At 38.8% G+C, this 16,947-nt stretch overlaps 1 protein-coding gene across 1 annotated transcript in view; it reads right to left on the minus strand.

The window, feature by feature from the left end:
* Positions 1-16,947, minus strand: part of LOC137283758 (neuropeptide FF receptor 2-like) — a 67,737-nt gene that overhangs the window by 12,449 nt on the left and 38,341 nt on the right. The window contains exons 3-5 of the mRNA XM_067815430.1: positions 15,245-15,690; positions 7,146-7,250; positions 2,050-2,158 (exon numbers count right to left, since the gene is read on the minus strand). Of these exons, the coding sequence (XP_067671531.1) occupies positions 2,050-2,158; positions 7,146-7,250; positions 15,245-15,690 (660 nt within the window). The remainder of the gene's footprint in view (positions 1-2,049; positions 2,159-7,145; positions 7,251-15,244; positions 15,691-16,947) is intronic.

Consider the following 16,947-nt stretch of genomic DNA (forward strand, 5'->3'; position numbering starts at 1 on the left):
GATTGAAAGAAAACCTTTGGAAAATAGGCAAACAGATTAAGGTCCAAGCGTGTTGCCATTAACTGTTTCCGAAAAAAAACAAGTATAAGGTTATATTCTAACAGTAAAAGTACCGATGCTGCGCAATTTCTAACAACATGCCACACTTTCACGTACTTAAAATGCGCAGATACTATGCGCGGCGATGCAACTGCTTAACAAAAGTGCGCCAGGCCATCTACACGTATATGTTTACCTGATATATAGTAAAACATTCAACGGTTGCCTTTAAATTTGAGGGAACGATGGTGTTTATGGTGTCCTTTTAAATAACATTCGAGCTGGAGGTATTTCACAAAGTGACTGACAGCCGATAGTTTTTATGAGGTTTGAACTAAACTGTTATTCAACCGAGAAACACATGCAATGCCTGCAGAGCACTTGGACGACTATAGTATCACTATAGGTAATGGACAGGTTTAGAAGACGCCTTGATTTACCTAATAAAATCTTTCTTCTGTTTCTCGCCTCCTTTGCACCATACTTCAAAAGAAAATTTCTTAACATCATAACACTTCAAGTATGTATTCTTTGTAGATCAAATGTTCAAATTATTCTTATGAACGAAACCGAATTGTGACTGATGGTATCAATTGTTAAAAATCAGTTGTCTTTGGTTTAGTTTCAAAAATAAAAAGTCTCCATTCTCTGAAAGGGATAATATACGGCCGAATTCTGTTACTGTTAAAACAATACTGTTGCCCGGGAAACGCAGAATTCAGTATTTATGACGTTTTCATATAATGTTGCAAAAACAATTAATAGCATGTTAGTACATAGTGAAAGCAGAACATGAAAAGCAGTTTAACGTGAATCGCTGACGCAATAAACATCTCACATTTCAAGTATATTATAGAAGTCGCCTTATATAGGAGTTCATATACATAAAGTAAAGAGAAACACGTGTGATGCAGGTAACATTCCAGCCATGCATGAACGCGGAATGCAATAACAGAATGCCAAGATAACTTGCAGTGCATAAAATATTGAGAACAGTTGTTTTCTTGCGTGCGCTTCACCCATGCATGCTATATTCCTTTATCAGTTTCATCTTTTTCACCCAAGCGCTCTTTCAATAATGGAGTTTTGCTCTCAACTGTGAAATTAAGCATCCAGGATTGAATTTATGCCATAGTTTAAAAAGTTCTTAGTTACGAACGTGAACAGGCTAAATCATGCGTGCATCTATCAAGAATACAAGTATTCAGAAAGGATTAATTGCTGATGGTATGTGCTCCCATTTTTCATAGTGAAGAAATGTTCTATCAATATTTGCTCATACCTTACTGGGCAAACGCATCAGAAACTTCTTGGACAAACTTACACACTTTTCACCTGACCGGTTTTGGTAGTATAGGCGTTGCATCATCGTCAATATTTCACATATATGCAAGCAATGCGTTCAAATCCCTTTGATCAAATACAGATGCTTTGAAATATACTTTATCCCTCTAACCAACAAACCAAGACAAGGCCATGCTCTAGTTAATGGAAATACTTTGGACTGCTTGGACCAATGAGCAATGATCCGTTGAACGGGATATATTGTGCCACATTCTTGTGGCAAACCACTATCCCCATTCCTAAATGTATAGTGAAGATCGGGTTGCCACAAGTAATCATAAACCAGCTGGGCTCATTTGACTTCTGTGGAGCCAGTGAGTACGGGTACACTGTGTGAAGCCAATTTCTTGTGTCCCCCGCCGTGATGTTGCTGGAATTCTGCTAAAAGCGGCATAAAACCATACTCACTCCATTGACTTCTGTCATTTAAACACTGTCTTTTTTCTTCAGCTCACTTACGTAAGAAACGTGCTGTTTCTACACAATGTAACTCGCCGGTATGTACGAGTAGAGCAGGAACGTAGTGTATACAAAACACGTGGCGTATCAACAATGGAGATGCATCACCGATCTGTGAGTGCACCTGCATAGCCAGACTGGTAACCATGGCATGTAGACTACAACAACATACTGCATCTTTTGTGCCAAGAGAGTGCAAATGCCTACCCTTCTTAAAGTTGTCGTTGAAGCCAGCGTAAATCATGGGGTTGATTGCACTGTTGACGTGAGCCAGATACCGGGAAAAGTACTCCAGTTTGGGATACCATGACCCGAGCTGAAAGACAAAAAAACACTGTGTACATTTCTAATCAGCTTTATGTATGGTTGTTGCAAATCACTGTGTTACAGGTACAGGACAAGCATTTATGTGTCTCTTTCATTTCTGCAAAGTGACAAGTTTGCTCTTGCTTGGGAGGACACTGTTTGATACAAAAATCAACAGAAGATATAACTGCTACTTTGGCTTACTATTAGTTGAACGGATTGTCGCAGGTATCGCATTCTTGACTTGTCTGTGCAACAACCGTGTCAATGATTTCAATAAAGCGGGAACCTTCTATTTGGAATACTAACATAGTTTGACCGGTATATTGTTTAACGCCGCGCTGTATCCACGTGTACCAACCAAGTCAGCGAGCGTGACCACTCCATCCCTCTAGTCGCCCTTTACAGCAAATACGGGTTGCTGAAGACAAATTCTCGTCCGGATCTTCACGTGATACATCCTAACATAAGCTATCAGGAAGTAAAATATCAATGTTCGAGAGTGAGTGAGTGAGTTAAAATTTAACGCCACATCGGCAATATTTCAGCCATATCGTGACGAGAACATTTTGATACTGAAATGAAATATGTATATATGATAAAAACCTGTCGTCAAAGGACAGTAAACAACTAGAATATCACAGTTTCAATTAAAACTAGTGTGGAGAGCAATTAAAACTAGTATGGAGAGTTATAACAAATACCACTAGTTGGACTATACAATACTATGAAATACGGGCTGTAGATCGCCAACAACTGAAGGTAGATCACCATACTAGGGACCACGGGGACTTACAGTACCTTTGCTACCTGCATGGACCAATTTTCGAGACGACCTGGCACACCCATATAGTGAGTGGGTGTGGTTTTATGCAGCTTTTAGCAATGTTCAAGCACTAACACATTCACACATTGTATCTACACGGGGAATCGGAAACGCTTTAACCACTGGGCTAACTACCGCCCTTACTCATATACTGACTCACTTAAACGATTAGACGTAGGACGCCCGATAAACAGACGTGTCAGTGCGATGTAACTGGACACGAGCAAATGGACACCTGTCTCAGCAAGGGACTCCTAATAAATGCTAATTGTTTTCATGTAAAAGTAGCTTCAAATTCACGTCCCAAAACATGCCCCAAACACTAAGTTATTATATCAGTCATTGAGTCATTGTGCCCTCTGCTTCTTGAAGAGTACACGGCCCAGTCTGCCTGTAACATACTCCACAGAAAGTACAGCGAAAAACAATAACGAAACAACGAAAAATAAATAGACATAAACAAAACAAAACATGGGATACAAAACAGAATCTAAAAATATAAAATCTGAATGATAACACGTCACTACATTTATACTTTGCGATCAACGTTGTTCAATTTCGACCTATTTGTGACCTGTGTGAATTCCCCTCGACCGCGGTCCACAACGAACACAATCTCGAGATTGCATCAAGTCATTAAAGCCAAAGATATGAAATCCGACTTGCATCGATGTACCTGGCTCTATTTTCTATTTTCTCGTATTGATTGGACTGTTAGATCAATGGCCTACAGTTTTAACGCCTAAAGACTGTGATTATTGCTTTATGTCACTTTAAGTTTCATTCAAGCAATATCAAGATAGAAAATGCTACGAAAAGGAATTCACGAAAAGGACTACACGAATGAGGACTGAACACAACCTTTGATGCAAGCAGTGGATGTTTTAACTACAAGACTCATTCACCATCCTTTACAAGGACGATTACAAGGAAACGTGTGTCCATTTTTGGAATTGCACCCAACGTATTGTCATTATGGCGACAATATACTAGCCGGAATAATGTGCTAATAATGTACTAAATTAAAAAATGATATTTTCCCCAGTGACTTAGATGGATTTCTAGTTTTCAGTAAGGACGAACCCATCGTTAACAGGGATGATGTCTACATGTGTTAGACAGGCTTTCCTTTCCGTGTCATGTACAGTAATTCAAAGTCTCAGTGAATAAGACTGGGGTGATTGCAACAAGAACGAGGTCGACGTGATGTCCCATGGTGGTGCTGATTACACTCGGGTTTGGCCGAGACAGTCAGCTGGCTTAAGTAGAGAAGAACCTAACACGCATTTTAAGAACGTTTGTAAACTACAATGCTACAGGTTAACTGCGAGCATATTCCTCAGAAACGTGAATCCGTACAGTTATTGGCGTGTTGTAAAAGGTGGCGTTTTTTGCCTCAGTCGTTTAAAAATGTTAATCGTTTCAAGAAAATTTGAGCATATGGCGCTTTCAACGCTATTTCTGTGATGACGCGGTGCTAGGGGAGTTTCTTGGGATCTGTGTCCTTTGCTATGGGACCTTTATAGATATTTACAACAAGGCAGGCCATCGAACCATGTACAGTCCTCAAAGCGTTTTATATTGAACTAACATTGACTACAACTGCAACTGAAATCACAGCAAAGAAAATGCAACTGTCAGTTACCTCTGCATACGTTTTGCTCCAAGATAATCATAAAGATTGCTTGTCAGAGATAACTGCTTACTCGACTGAAGAAAAGCCCAAGAATGCGGTTCGTGCCAACCAAGCTGTCATGCTGGTGTGTTTATGGGTGTATTTTCACCACTGGAAGTGGTTACAGAGCTTGTTGTATCGTACCTATTGCCACTCTGCCGCTCTAAATCATGCACAGTTGCATGAGGTGACACTCGTACACGAACCGTCTTCGGAGGCTCACTGTATCCTTCAACTGTCTAGACTTGCTCAAGTCTCTAAGGTAATAATTAACAGCTAAATGATAATTTGAATACATACATACATACATACATACATACATACATACATACATACATACATACATACATACATACATACATACATACATACATACATACATACATACATACATACATACATACATACATACATACATGTGTGTATATATATGTGTGTGTGTGTGTATATATATATATATATATATATATGTGTGTGTGTGTGTGTGTGTGTGTGTGTGTGTGTGTGTGTGTGTGAAAATATGAAAAGGGAACACGTTGTCCTAATAGACTAGTTCTTATACTGTCTACCTATCTGGATTTGCTTCCTTAAAGAATAGAATTACTCTACATCCACGAGCTTTTCTATTCAGACTACTGAGCTGATTCTGTTTTATACAGGTCGCAGTCATATAGCTGGAATATTGCTGAGTGCAGGGTTCAACAACAGACGAAAGAAAATACATCTGCTAGAGAGTCATCTGGATGGCATCAAGGAGAGTGATCTGGTGTTCTTTCTTCTGATCATAGGCTGTCAGAATGTTCCTCATCACCTGACCCCTGTACAGTTGCTTCAGGTTTGCGATAATACCCTGATCCATGGGTTGAATTTTACTCGTAGTGTTTGGTGGCAAGAAAACCAGCTTGACGCTGAGTTGACACTGAGCTGACACTGAGTGATTTCGCTACTCACGTCGTTAATTGGGCTTGGGGTTAGGAAATCAGTTCGCTATAACAGTTAATTCGCTACTCACGAGTTCGTTATTCACGTATAATTTTAATGATAATATAAAGGGACCATTGACGGGACTTTTAAATTTGTTCGCTATATCTGTTTGTTCGCTATATCCGTGTTCGCTATATCCATGTTCTACTGTACGGTATATTTTCTGAGCACTTATTTCAATCAATTTAGACCTATCGTTAAATTACTGTTCAAAGTGAAAAGTATGAATGCAATAAATATGTGAAAAACATGCTGAAAGTGGGTTTCAAGAACTTTCAAAGTTCAGTGAGAACCTGTTCAAAACATCGACGTACTGAAATTAATAATAATGCTATAATCGTGAGTGTCTGTGGTCGGAATTTGCCAACCAACGGAGTATGTACTGTGTATACTTGTACATAAAGTGGAACTGGTGAAACAGACGGAATATGGGTAGTTTCAAACACTGGGACACAAATAACGAATATACAACACATACCAGAGACATGATACAATGAGTGGGGTGTGTTCGGTTGTTTGTCTGTTGCTTAATGTCGCGCTCAGCAATATTTCATATATGTTGCGGCGGTCTGAAAATAATATAGTTTGAACCAAACAATCCAGTGACATCTGTCTACGCCATTGTTATACGAAGACATACGAGCCTGGCCACCTGATTCCGTTTGTCGCCTCTTATGATAAATATATGTCACGAGGGGGGAAATAACTTTGAAGCCAACTTGGAAGAAATACGAATTCATTAGGATCCAAGGGATATTTGAATACTTACATTAGTGGGCAAATGCCATTTTATGATAATTCGACAGTGCTGGCAGAACTATACTGAGAACTATACTGAACTATATAGAACTATATTGGGAGCCATCGAAGGCATCTTTAAACCTCAAGCAAAATCATACACTTGAAGGCACATGCACGCAGACGAACCAACAAGCACACAACAATCTGTTGTTAACCTCCTACACATGTATGCTTTGGAGGGTATCGTCGTATATATTGAAGGTGGTCCAGTGAGTGAGTGAGTTAATATTTAACGTCACATCGGCAATATTTCATGCATATAGTTATATGAACATTCAACAATGAAAAAGACCACATATACATTATAAAAACCTGCCAACGAAGGACAGTAAAAGAACTAGAATATCACAATTATCATTAAAACTAGCGTGGAAAGTTTTAATTAATATCACTATCTGGACAAAACAATATAAAAACAGGCTATAGATCTCAAACAACCGAAGGTAGATCACCATACTAGGGACCATGGGGACTTACAGTACCTTTGCTACCTGCATGGACCGAAGGTGGTCCAGAAAGGCACACATCTTAAGAATTCTCAATTTAAATGGTAATGAAGGACCAATGAAACACTCATGTAACCCATTCCGATTGTTGACACAAAAGTAGAGACTACTGACTTCGACCGGTGACATCCACGGATGTAAATCTCCACATTGAGTGGGTGAGAAATTGTGTCACGCAGATGCTCATTGAAGATAGGATAATTACCGTGGAGAGTTTGTCCTCTCTGTACTCAGAGTACATCAGGATGCCCACCAGAGGTCCCCAACAGATGATGAATGACGCCAGCAACAGTACCAGCATCAAGATGATCTGCAAGACAAAGGGAAGCCGTTATTACATACGTTAAACCAAGAAAAGCCTTTCCCAATATCATACCACCATTCCTTGTACGATCCATGCTAATTATGGTTTGAAGATTCGTAATACAAATGCACGGTGGCCTGGGTGAGTGTCTCTCCGCGTCTGTCTCGAAGGTATAACGGCCGTCCTCAGTACATTTTCATGTATCAAAACTATGTCAGTATGAACTAATAAGGAATCAAAAATATATGCTGATTAAACAGTGACTGAAAAGTATCATGTTGTTTTAGGTCAATGGTAGCTCGAGTCACAAGCTCATGTGGTGGCATGCCTATCGTCCACCAGAAAATACAAATACAAATACAAACCCAAACAAAACAATGAAATCATTTGGCACAAGTCGACATAGGAAATTGCATCTGTCATCATTTGGGTTACTGATAAGTCAATTTGGAAAGATCCATTACTTGTCTATCATCAAGGTTTTTGAAAGTGTTCAGTTTCGTAAATATTCGTAAAGAGAGCATTTACCTTTCTCAATAATTTGTTTACTTTTGTTGCATTTGTACATAGTTACACGTGTATATCATTGCCTATCTAAACAAAAGATGACCAAATATTAGTAAATTGGTTAAGATGTCTGTAATTTTCGCTGTGTATTTCGTAAAGTAGTAAAAGCAAGAGAGCATTGCGGATTGTAGCCAAACACTTTTGATGAGTGGAAAGCAAAGCTGGAACTACTGGAACACATATTTGCACCCTAGTCTGTCATACACACTCTGAAAATATGTGTCGGAGAAAGATCATGCAAGTCTAGAAGACGAGGCATGTTTAAATTACCACAGTTTTCATCCTCGTGTATTCAGTACGTTAAGTGTTACGTTTTGAGGACAAACATTAAAAACGTTCTTAATATTTTATTATACCATTTGGTATAAAAGGATGTGCAAACTTCAAAACATTTAAGCAAATATTGTCTGCTTCCAAATACTCCTCCATCCAGCATCTGAATCTCCGGCTGAGTGAAGCAATTACCCGCAATGAAACTACCAATAGCTATTCCCCACAAACACTTAACCTTTCAATTCAGGACTCAGAGGAACATTGAGGTTTATTGTGTTTATTTAGGTCTGTGTGCATATCCGAGTGGGTTTTCTTAGTTTTAAGCGTTGAATAGATATAACATTAACATTTGTGTTCCTTCATGTATGGTCCACCGCATATGCATTATCTGAAGACAGTATATATAGTTGCATGTTACAGAGGCTTTTACGAACGAACGAAGTAATTTAAATTAAAATACATTTCAAATTTATCCCATTAGCAGAACTACTTTCATGGACATTCTCTCGACTGGTTTTGCTTTGCGTCACATTTGCGACAAACAAAGACAGGTTCTTGTCGCAATTTAGTGTGATCTGCTGCAGCTCACGAACACATTGGCACTGTCCGTCTATTCAACGTTCCATTTGATTGTATAGGGTTCTATAAAGATGTCGATGTTGCAGTTGGTACTTACTCTTCTCTTATGAAAATAGAAAACGGAGAAACCATGCATTCAACTGTAGGAAGTAATGCATTGTAAGTGTGATGTAGCATTCTAATGATATTATTTTGAATATGAATATGCACTGTCTAATTAAGTCACGCAGTTTGAAATGATTAACCACCGAAAGGTCGGTCCGTATCTTACAAGTAGGAAATGAGTTGTAGTGATTTCAATGCCAGTCTGGCAGTCGATAAATTCCCAAAGTTCTTCGTAGTTTGCAAGATCGCCCCGTCACACTGCCTCATGGCGAGAAGCACTCGTCTCGCAGATTGTAGAAGTGCAACGTCTTGGTGCTCGCACAACGACCGCGCTTGTAAAGGAAGAGAAAGGTCGGTAGTTTGATTCCTTGGCCGCGTCGAAATCGGGTACTCGCTACCCTGTCGGTGCTCGGAATTAAGGTATAAAACATTTTCTGCTCGTTCCTGAGTTAGATATTTCGTAAATGGCAAAGAATGATATGTCTGAGGGTTTTGTCCATGTTAAATTAGTGCAGTATTTGAGACTAAATTTCAATGTCTCTAGAACACTATTGCCTGAAAGAAAGACATTGGCATCCAGTCTCTGTAATGAAAATAACGAAGTACTTGATGTCTTTATGAAATACTTTCCTCATTTAAAGGAATTTAGACTAGCTATCAGCCAAACACGCTCAAATACATACTTATATACCATAAAAAAGTAGGGGATATTCAATCAATGGTTTATTGCACAAACGGTCATAGGCCCATGTACAAAAGAGTTGCATGTATATGTCATTATAGAGATATGCATAGTTGAACAGAAATATAATTCAAGTAACAAAACGCAGTTTGGCATAGTAACAAAGCATGGTGTATATATAAGGATATATACACACACACACACACACACACACACAAACGCACACACACGCACACACACACACACACGCAGCCTTTTTTAACATTTAGTTACCAGTGCTCTTTTTTCTTGAATAACAGGAACGAGTTACATGTCATTGTTTTAATAGCATGGAACATAATTCCTGTACTAATCGAGCAAATGGTCAGATCCAACTTGATCTTTGCAATAACAGAGTATACACATGAATCGCCCCCATTCACTTTGTCGTACACACATTTGCCAAACTGTATGCCATGACTTGCACTCGCTTACAGTAATACAATGCGTTTATCCCATTTTCATACGGCTTATGCTTGACATGTTCTCACAAACTACAATCTGATGAAACCAATTCCAGAAAGACTTCGCTTATTTCATTTAAGCTTGATATGAAAAAATAATCCAGGCCTTACCTGCCAATTTGACATTGGCATTACGGGCAGCTTAACTATAACGACGAGTACCAATGGGCATATTAGTGCATGATCCACAGAAAGACATATTGGATATTTATAAGAAAACGTACAAAGAAGGATGTTGCTTCGACAAGGCGTTTTCAGTTTCCTTTTTGTTTGGCTTAGTGATTCGCCAATCCTTACAGACCAATACATAATACGACTTGTTGGAATGGAAGTACATGTCAGAAGCATATCATCATTCTGTCACTGATAATGGATTTTCCAACAATGTTTGTCTTCTATAAAGCATCGCTCAGCTTACAAAACAGCCTCTTGCAGTTCTATTGACGACGGAATTGCAAATGTTATTGAAGAATTCGAAAATAATACTGGTGTCATGCGACAGATGGCCTGCAAACATGACGAAGACGTTGTGGTTGGTTGTGTTGATGATGGGAGTTAATTAAGTGAAGGTAAAAACGCCTCGAACATCTGTGATGATATTTGGTTTCATCACACGACGTAGCACATTGCGATGCTGGAGCTGGATAGTTAAAGAACATTCTCCCGAAGTGGTTTATTAGACCGGCTTAAGTGAAGATTGGTTGTCATGTCTTGTTACGTCAGTGGTCGTTGCTGATGTTATCAATCTCTACTTTGTCTGGCCCTCACTTAACACGCGTGGGTGCGTGTTAGAATTGATCTACGTAACCCGTGCTTGTCTTCAGAGGTATTTAGTGGTCGTTGGTAGCACATACGATCACACATGAATCTTGTATGACAATGTCTGGTAACACTGGGAGTCATTTTGCAGTGCTGAGGTGCGTTCTTTTGGACACAACAGCAACATATGATCGTAGGTTCGAATCCCCCAATTCAACTGTGATTCCAGGTGTTTCATCGCCATACCCATTCTCGGACTTTCAACAGTCATTAATATCTCATACCGTTATCACTGCGGGCATACCGCGTACATATGTTCATGACCCGTGAAGGTGCCGGGATAGAATAGGCTTTCAGCAACCCAGACTTGCTATAAAAGGCGACTATGCTTGTCGTTAGAGGCGACAACGGGATCGGGTGGTCAGAATCGCTGACTTGGTTGACACATGTCATCTGTTCCCAATTGTGCAGATCGATGCTCATGTTGTTGGTCACTGGATTCTCTGGTCCAGACTCGATTATTTTCAGACCGCCGCCATATAGCTATATAGGAATATTGCTGAGTGCGACTTAAACCTCAACTCACTCACTCACTCACTCAAATATGTAACTTGAATCCGTTCCAAAGCAGCATTCATCCCAATTCACTCATACAATGCTACAATCAAAGATATACACTCCCACCGTCTCAGCAAACAAACAGATGCAAATACAAACTGAAATTCTTACAGTGCACCGTAAGCCTTATAAAGAACCGATTCCTGAATTACACTTGCATAACATTATCCATTTTTCCTGACTGAACTGAAAGTCATGTCTCTTCCCCCTGAGATATGTTTTGTGAGTGAGTTGAGTTTAACGCCGCTTTTATCAATATTTCATCAATATTACAGCAGAGACACCAGAATTGGGGAATCGAACCCGGACCCTCGGCGTGGCGAGCGAACGCTTTAATCACTTGGTTACCCCGCCACCTGGAATGTATAGTCTTAAGGAATTATTTCTACAGAAGCTATCCTATATAAGCTTCCTTTAACATTGATTGCTAACACATCGACTGATGATTAACTATGGTGCGATAATCATTGATTCAGTACAGTTTGTAATGTTACAGGGCTCGATAAAAATAATATTAAACAGCATGGCGACCGGGGAAACGCCAAAACTCCTATTACATCGACTAATCCTGAGATTTTATTATCATGAGTTCGTTAAAACATTATCCCTGCTTGATTTCAAACTAAGATTTGGTATCCAAACAACAAATGCTTTGGTCCGCCTATCAATACATGATTGTTAATGCCGTCCCATAAAATCACTAAACTCGCTCTCAGACTAACCAAATGAATTAAATGTCACCATGAAACAATTTCTTTGGTAGCATAACCTAATTATAAAGATATTGGTCCAAACAAAAGCTGCGTGCAATGAAGGTCATATGAGTGATAACACGCGTAAAAGATCGTGGCGTGCAGAGATAATAATTATTAAATCTATGATTGATTATTGAATAAGGGTCATTAAGAGCTGTTTGATCAGAGTTTGGAAGTTAGCAAGGTTGCCATTTCCAAAACTGACGATTCGGCAAAAAAAAGATGCAAGTTTTGCCTTTTAACTTGCATATAGTCCCATGCTTCCTTAACAATTGTTTTGCCTTTGCAAGTGTTTGTGAAGCGTGTCACCGTGATTTATATACGTATGTAGCAGAAGTTATTGTACACCGTACTGTCCCTTCAGCAGAGATTTCGGTTTAAATAGGAAGAGCCACCAGGACACATACAGGATAAATTCAAAAACAAAGTTACAACAGTTTTGATGTATGAACGTTGCCACGTATCTTCAAATGGCGAGGACGAGATATATTCACGAAATACCTATTGCAAAGGACTACAAAATAATACCTATCTTCTGATCCCTACACGACATGAAACCACGTGATAATAACTAATGATGGTTTTGTCCCAAAACAATATAAAACAAATTCCTTGCGGGTTTTCGATTTTACTCTTAGTAAAAATTCCTTTTCCTAATATGTTATTTTCACCTTTTAATTATTTACACCCGTGTAGCATCTTCAGTAATGATGATCGATGTTTTCTGATTCTATCCAAGCAAGGCGTATATATTTGTTAAAGTTGCGAGTCGTGCGCTTTTAACATGTTAATTTCGTTTTGTTAGCTGTAGTAAAGAGGCTTATTAATAGGAAAATCGAACGACCTTCTGAAAATTAGCTCAATGAATTATGAAGGTCCCGTGTGACTATCATATTTTAATTTACTATGAAGCCTAACAGAGTTGAATGACATTCAAATTGGCATGTGGTGCAAGCCTCAATAACCAGAACATATTAACTCAATTAAAACGTCAATGCAATATTTGAATCCATGGTCATATCTCTGCCTAACTAAAACCATCCCGTGTCTTCTTTAATCATCCCACTGATGAAATTTCCAAAGGTCGCTTTCATTCTATGATGGAGTTTTCTTATGAGAGTGACAAGTATAAGTTTGTCAGACTCTGAAATGTTTATTAGAGTAGGGGTTTTATTCAATACTGAACATAGCATTGGCAAAATTTCACCCAAATGTCGATTTTAATAAAATTTGTTGTAAACTGTCACTTCTCAATCGATATACCGTTGTGACTACGGAGCTATCGAATAACTCCCTGTTTTGTTTTCAATCGAAAGACTGTCCAACAGACGCCATGATCCCCACTGAGTTGTATTCCTCAAGAAGATGATAAGCGAGTATGGGCTCATGATGTAGTTATGGAAGCGACAAGCGTGCGTTAAGTAAAAGAACACCTAGCGGGTTACTATGACAACGCAGTAAGATCAACGACATGACCTGTCCATTGTCCATTATTTTATAGTTTATTACGGCAATCTGTTCTTATACAACGGATTCATTATTTGTGAAATGTATTCCGACAAGGATGCCATGTGGCCACATTACTTTTGTACATTGTTTATCGTCATCCCAATCACTAAGGATTACATAAAAGAAAAAAAGAAGTATAGTCTTTCTTCATGTTTGAACATTTTCAAACAGTTGTTCGGGATACGAACAACTGTGCCTTTAACCTCCAACTTTCAACGATTGTTTTGAAAGATTAAAAGCTAATGTAAACCCAGAATTAATTTTGTAAAATCATTTTTTGATAAAAAATACATTCTCCACTATTAACTGCAGCATTTTGTTATTTATGGAATATCCTTTTATTAATAACTAGAGAATCCATTTCAGACTGGCATCGCCTTTGAACGTCAAGTGTTTTTACGACATTTACGACATTCATTCCCCTCTGTGGCACAACATGAAATCTGTGTTGTCATCAGCTATCAATATCTCAAATTTTTAATATCATGAAAAAAAAGGTTCTCGTTACTCTGAATTCCTATTTTCTTACATAAAACCCACAGAAAGTGTGGACATTTGGTTGTTTCAAATTCACAAAATCAATCTTCTAAGATGATTTAGGGGAATATGTTTGAGTTTTTGATCGTTCAGAACAAGGCAAAACAGCTGGAACACAACAGCGTCATTAGAATTCAAAATGTCCTTCGGTTAAACTCAAAAATAGAGAGCTGAATTCGAAATGTCGATATACTGCATCACGTACACAATGCATGTCAACTATTCAATGAATAATAATGGCCCCTTTCACATAATTATGGATCTGCACTAAAACATAACAAAACATTTGAAATAATTATAGAATTAGTAATTGTATTTCATAGTCATGAACGTAAATTACACTTGGTTTACGTCAATCTGCATGTTTTGGCTCCCTGAAGCATTGGTAAGGTAAAATATCTGATAGTTGAGTAACCTGTTTAAATCAGTCAAAAGAGGGTTGTTCTAATACTCTAAACGTAAGCAGGTCTTTGACTCTGATTAGAGTCAAAGTATGGTATACATAAATAAAAGTTTGGTAAGCAATCCATCTCCGATAAAAAACTTGCCCAAAATCCTTTAGCTCTTTTTACTCATTCCCTCATTCCCTCCACACACGTCCAAAACGAGCAAGCATTAGCAAAACAATAAGAAACTATTGACTTCAACCAGTTAAACACATGTAAATAGTCACGTATAACTATTTAAGAGATTTCCATATGTTAAAATTTGACATCCCCAGGGTCCCCAAAACCGTCATGCTGCCTCGTCCAATAAGAGGTATTATAAGAGACGTCTTGTTGTGGTTATTAACCTGGGATCACACAAAACCTCTCGTAGACGAACTGAGTAAATTTTGTTTAAACTGGCATTCAATCCAATGCGGCGTATGTGTTAGGATGGTTCATTGGCCTCTGCTTCGCGCCACAGGCTGAAAAACACGAATCCATTCCCAATATAGACGCGATGAGAGAGCCCATTCATTGTAACACAGACGTGTCAATTATGAAACCTTGACGATACACCGAGCTCTCAAATCCTGCACTTACCTCGTATAAAAGCAAAATCCATCGTTCTTTGCAGCATCATATTACCAAAGGTTTACTCAAGGACTAGGAATTGGATCCCACTTACCCTTTTCTTAAGCTGTGTCTGAAGCCTGATGTCCTTGCTAATTCTCTCGCCGGGGACCTTTGCTGACCACAACGTCCAAATTATGACAGCGTATGCAGCCGACATCAGTATACACGGCAAGAAAAACAACACAACACACACGATGGTGTAGTATATCTTCCTGGCTGGAATGTCGCTCATTGTTGAGTTTGAAATTGGATCTTTCCACACCACTACTGGCCAGTCATCGTCACACCATTTCTCCAAGTGGTTCCGCCATGCCCGTTCTTGTAGAACTCGGTATATAAGCATGGGCATGGCAATTGCCAAAGAGCACACCCATAAGGCTACGATGGTATATCGGGCTCGCCGTTCAATGAAATGAGCTTTCATAGCGAACACAATCCCAAAAAATCGGTCACATGATATGAAGGTCAAGGTGAATATGCTGGCTACAAGGGAGAGCACTGAAACAGAAAGAAATACCGAGTTAGTGGTAGAACTTACAGCGAACATTTTCAGCAGATTCAGTTACAGAAATCGGTAAAATGGTATTAGTGGAATCTGAATAGAATCTTTTAGCGGCCTCTTTCTTGCTGTGTTCAATAACATTTGCTGGCTGGAAATCATATGATCCTTTCTGTCCAAGATGTAACATATGTACTCTATATTATATAGCCATATAACTAACAGGACAGACAAACGAAGCAAGTACACATTAGAATTAGGAAGGGACAGATGTTGCCAAGTTGTCCAAGCGTCGCAATTCACTGCGATGAGTTGCGTCTCTTGGGCACGACAGGAACCTGTGATCTTAGATTTCGAAAGTCGGTACGTCCCCGAGGTCTGCGTTTTCAAGTTGTGACATGAAAAAAATGAAACGTTTATGACCCTATGTATTCCTCATACACTTCGCTTACGCTTAGCATAGCTGGAATGTAACGGGAATGATGTACACAAATGCTGCTGCTTCAAACCCAGCTCTCACTCAAAAGGAAGTAAATTTTTCAACTATCGAGTCTTTTCTAGAGCAGTTCAATGTATATTTATAAGTTCCAAGGCCAGTCGTCTAGGATAATACGAAGACAAAGATTAAACCGCTGAGTTGCTTCAATACCACTTTAAAAACCTGTAGCGTTACACTAGAAACTTTCAGACCAATGTGACCAATATCATAAAACTCGAGAGCTAGGATATTGAGTTTATAAAATCGAAAAAATCATAAAAATACGGATCTGGAATTGGAACACATGTTCAACTCTGCTAAACTGAGTCATCAGCAAACCAACGGTGACGAACGAATAATATCATTCAAAAGACCTCAAACGCAAAACAATCTGTTTTAAATGATTTGCGGACTCATTAACGTAGGTAAATGTTCCGGGTCGGTAAGCAAGATGCATCAACGTAATGGAATACAAAGAACTGTTTGTTAAAAATCGATGGCTGCATTCAGGCATAACGGTAATTCATGAAACACCTTACATGATCGGTATTAGGCTTTTAGAAGACTGCATTTATCTAATGATTTTTAATGACTGTCGTTTAATGTTCAAGGCCGGAATGATATTCAGTAAAAGGCTTTCAATAATAACACAAATGAATGCACGTGATTGAAGATCGAATAAAGAACGTTCGGAGAACTGACGTTAAATAATAGTATTAGCGACACGTTTTGTAGGGTGCTCGATCGCTCATCTCGTTCTTGAAGGTCCTTTCGCATA

The sequence above is a fragment of the Haliotis asinina genome, chromosome 5, assembly GCF_037392515.1.
Source record: "Haliotis asinina isolate JCU_RB_2024 chromosome 5, JCU_Hal_asi_v2, whole genome shotgun sequence".
Classification (NCBI taxonomy): domain Eukaryota; kingdom Metazoa; phylum Mollusca; class Gastropoda; order Lepetellida; family Haliotidae; genus Haliotis; species Haliotis asinina.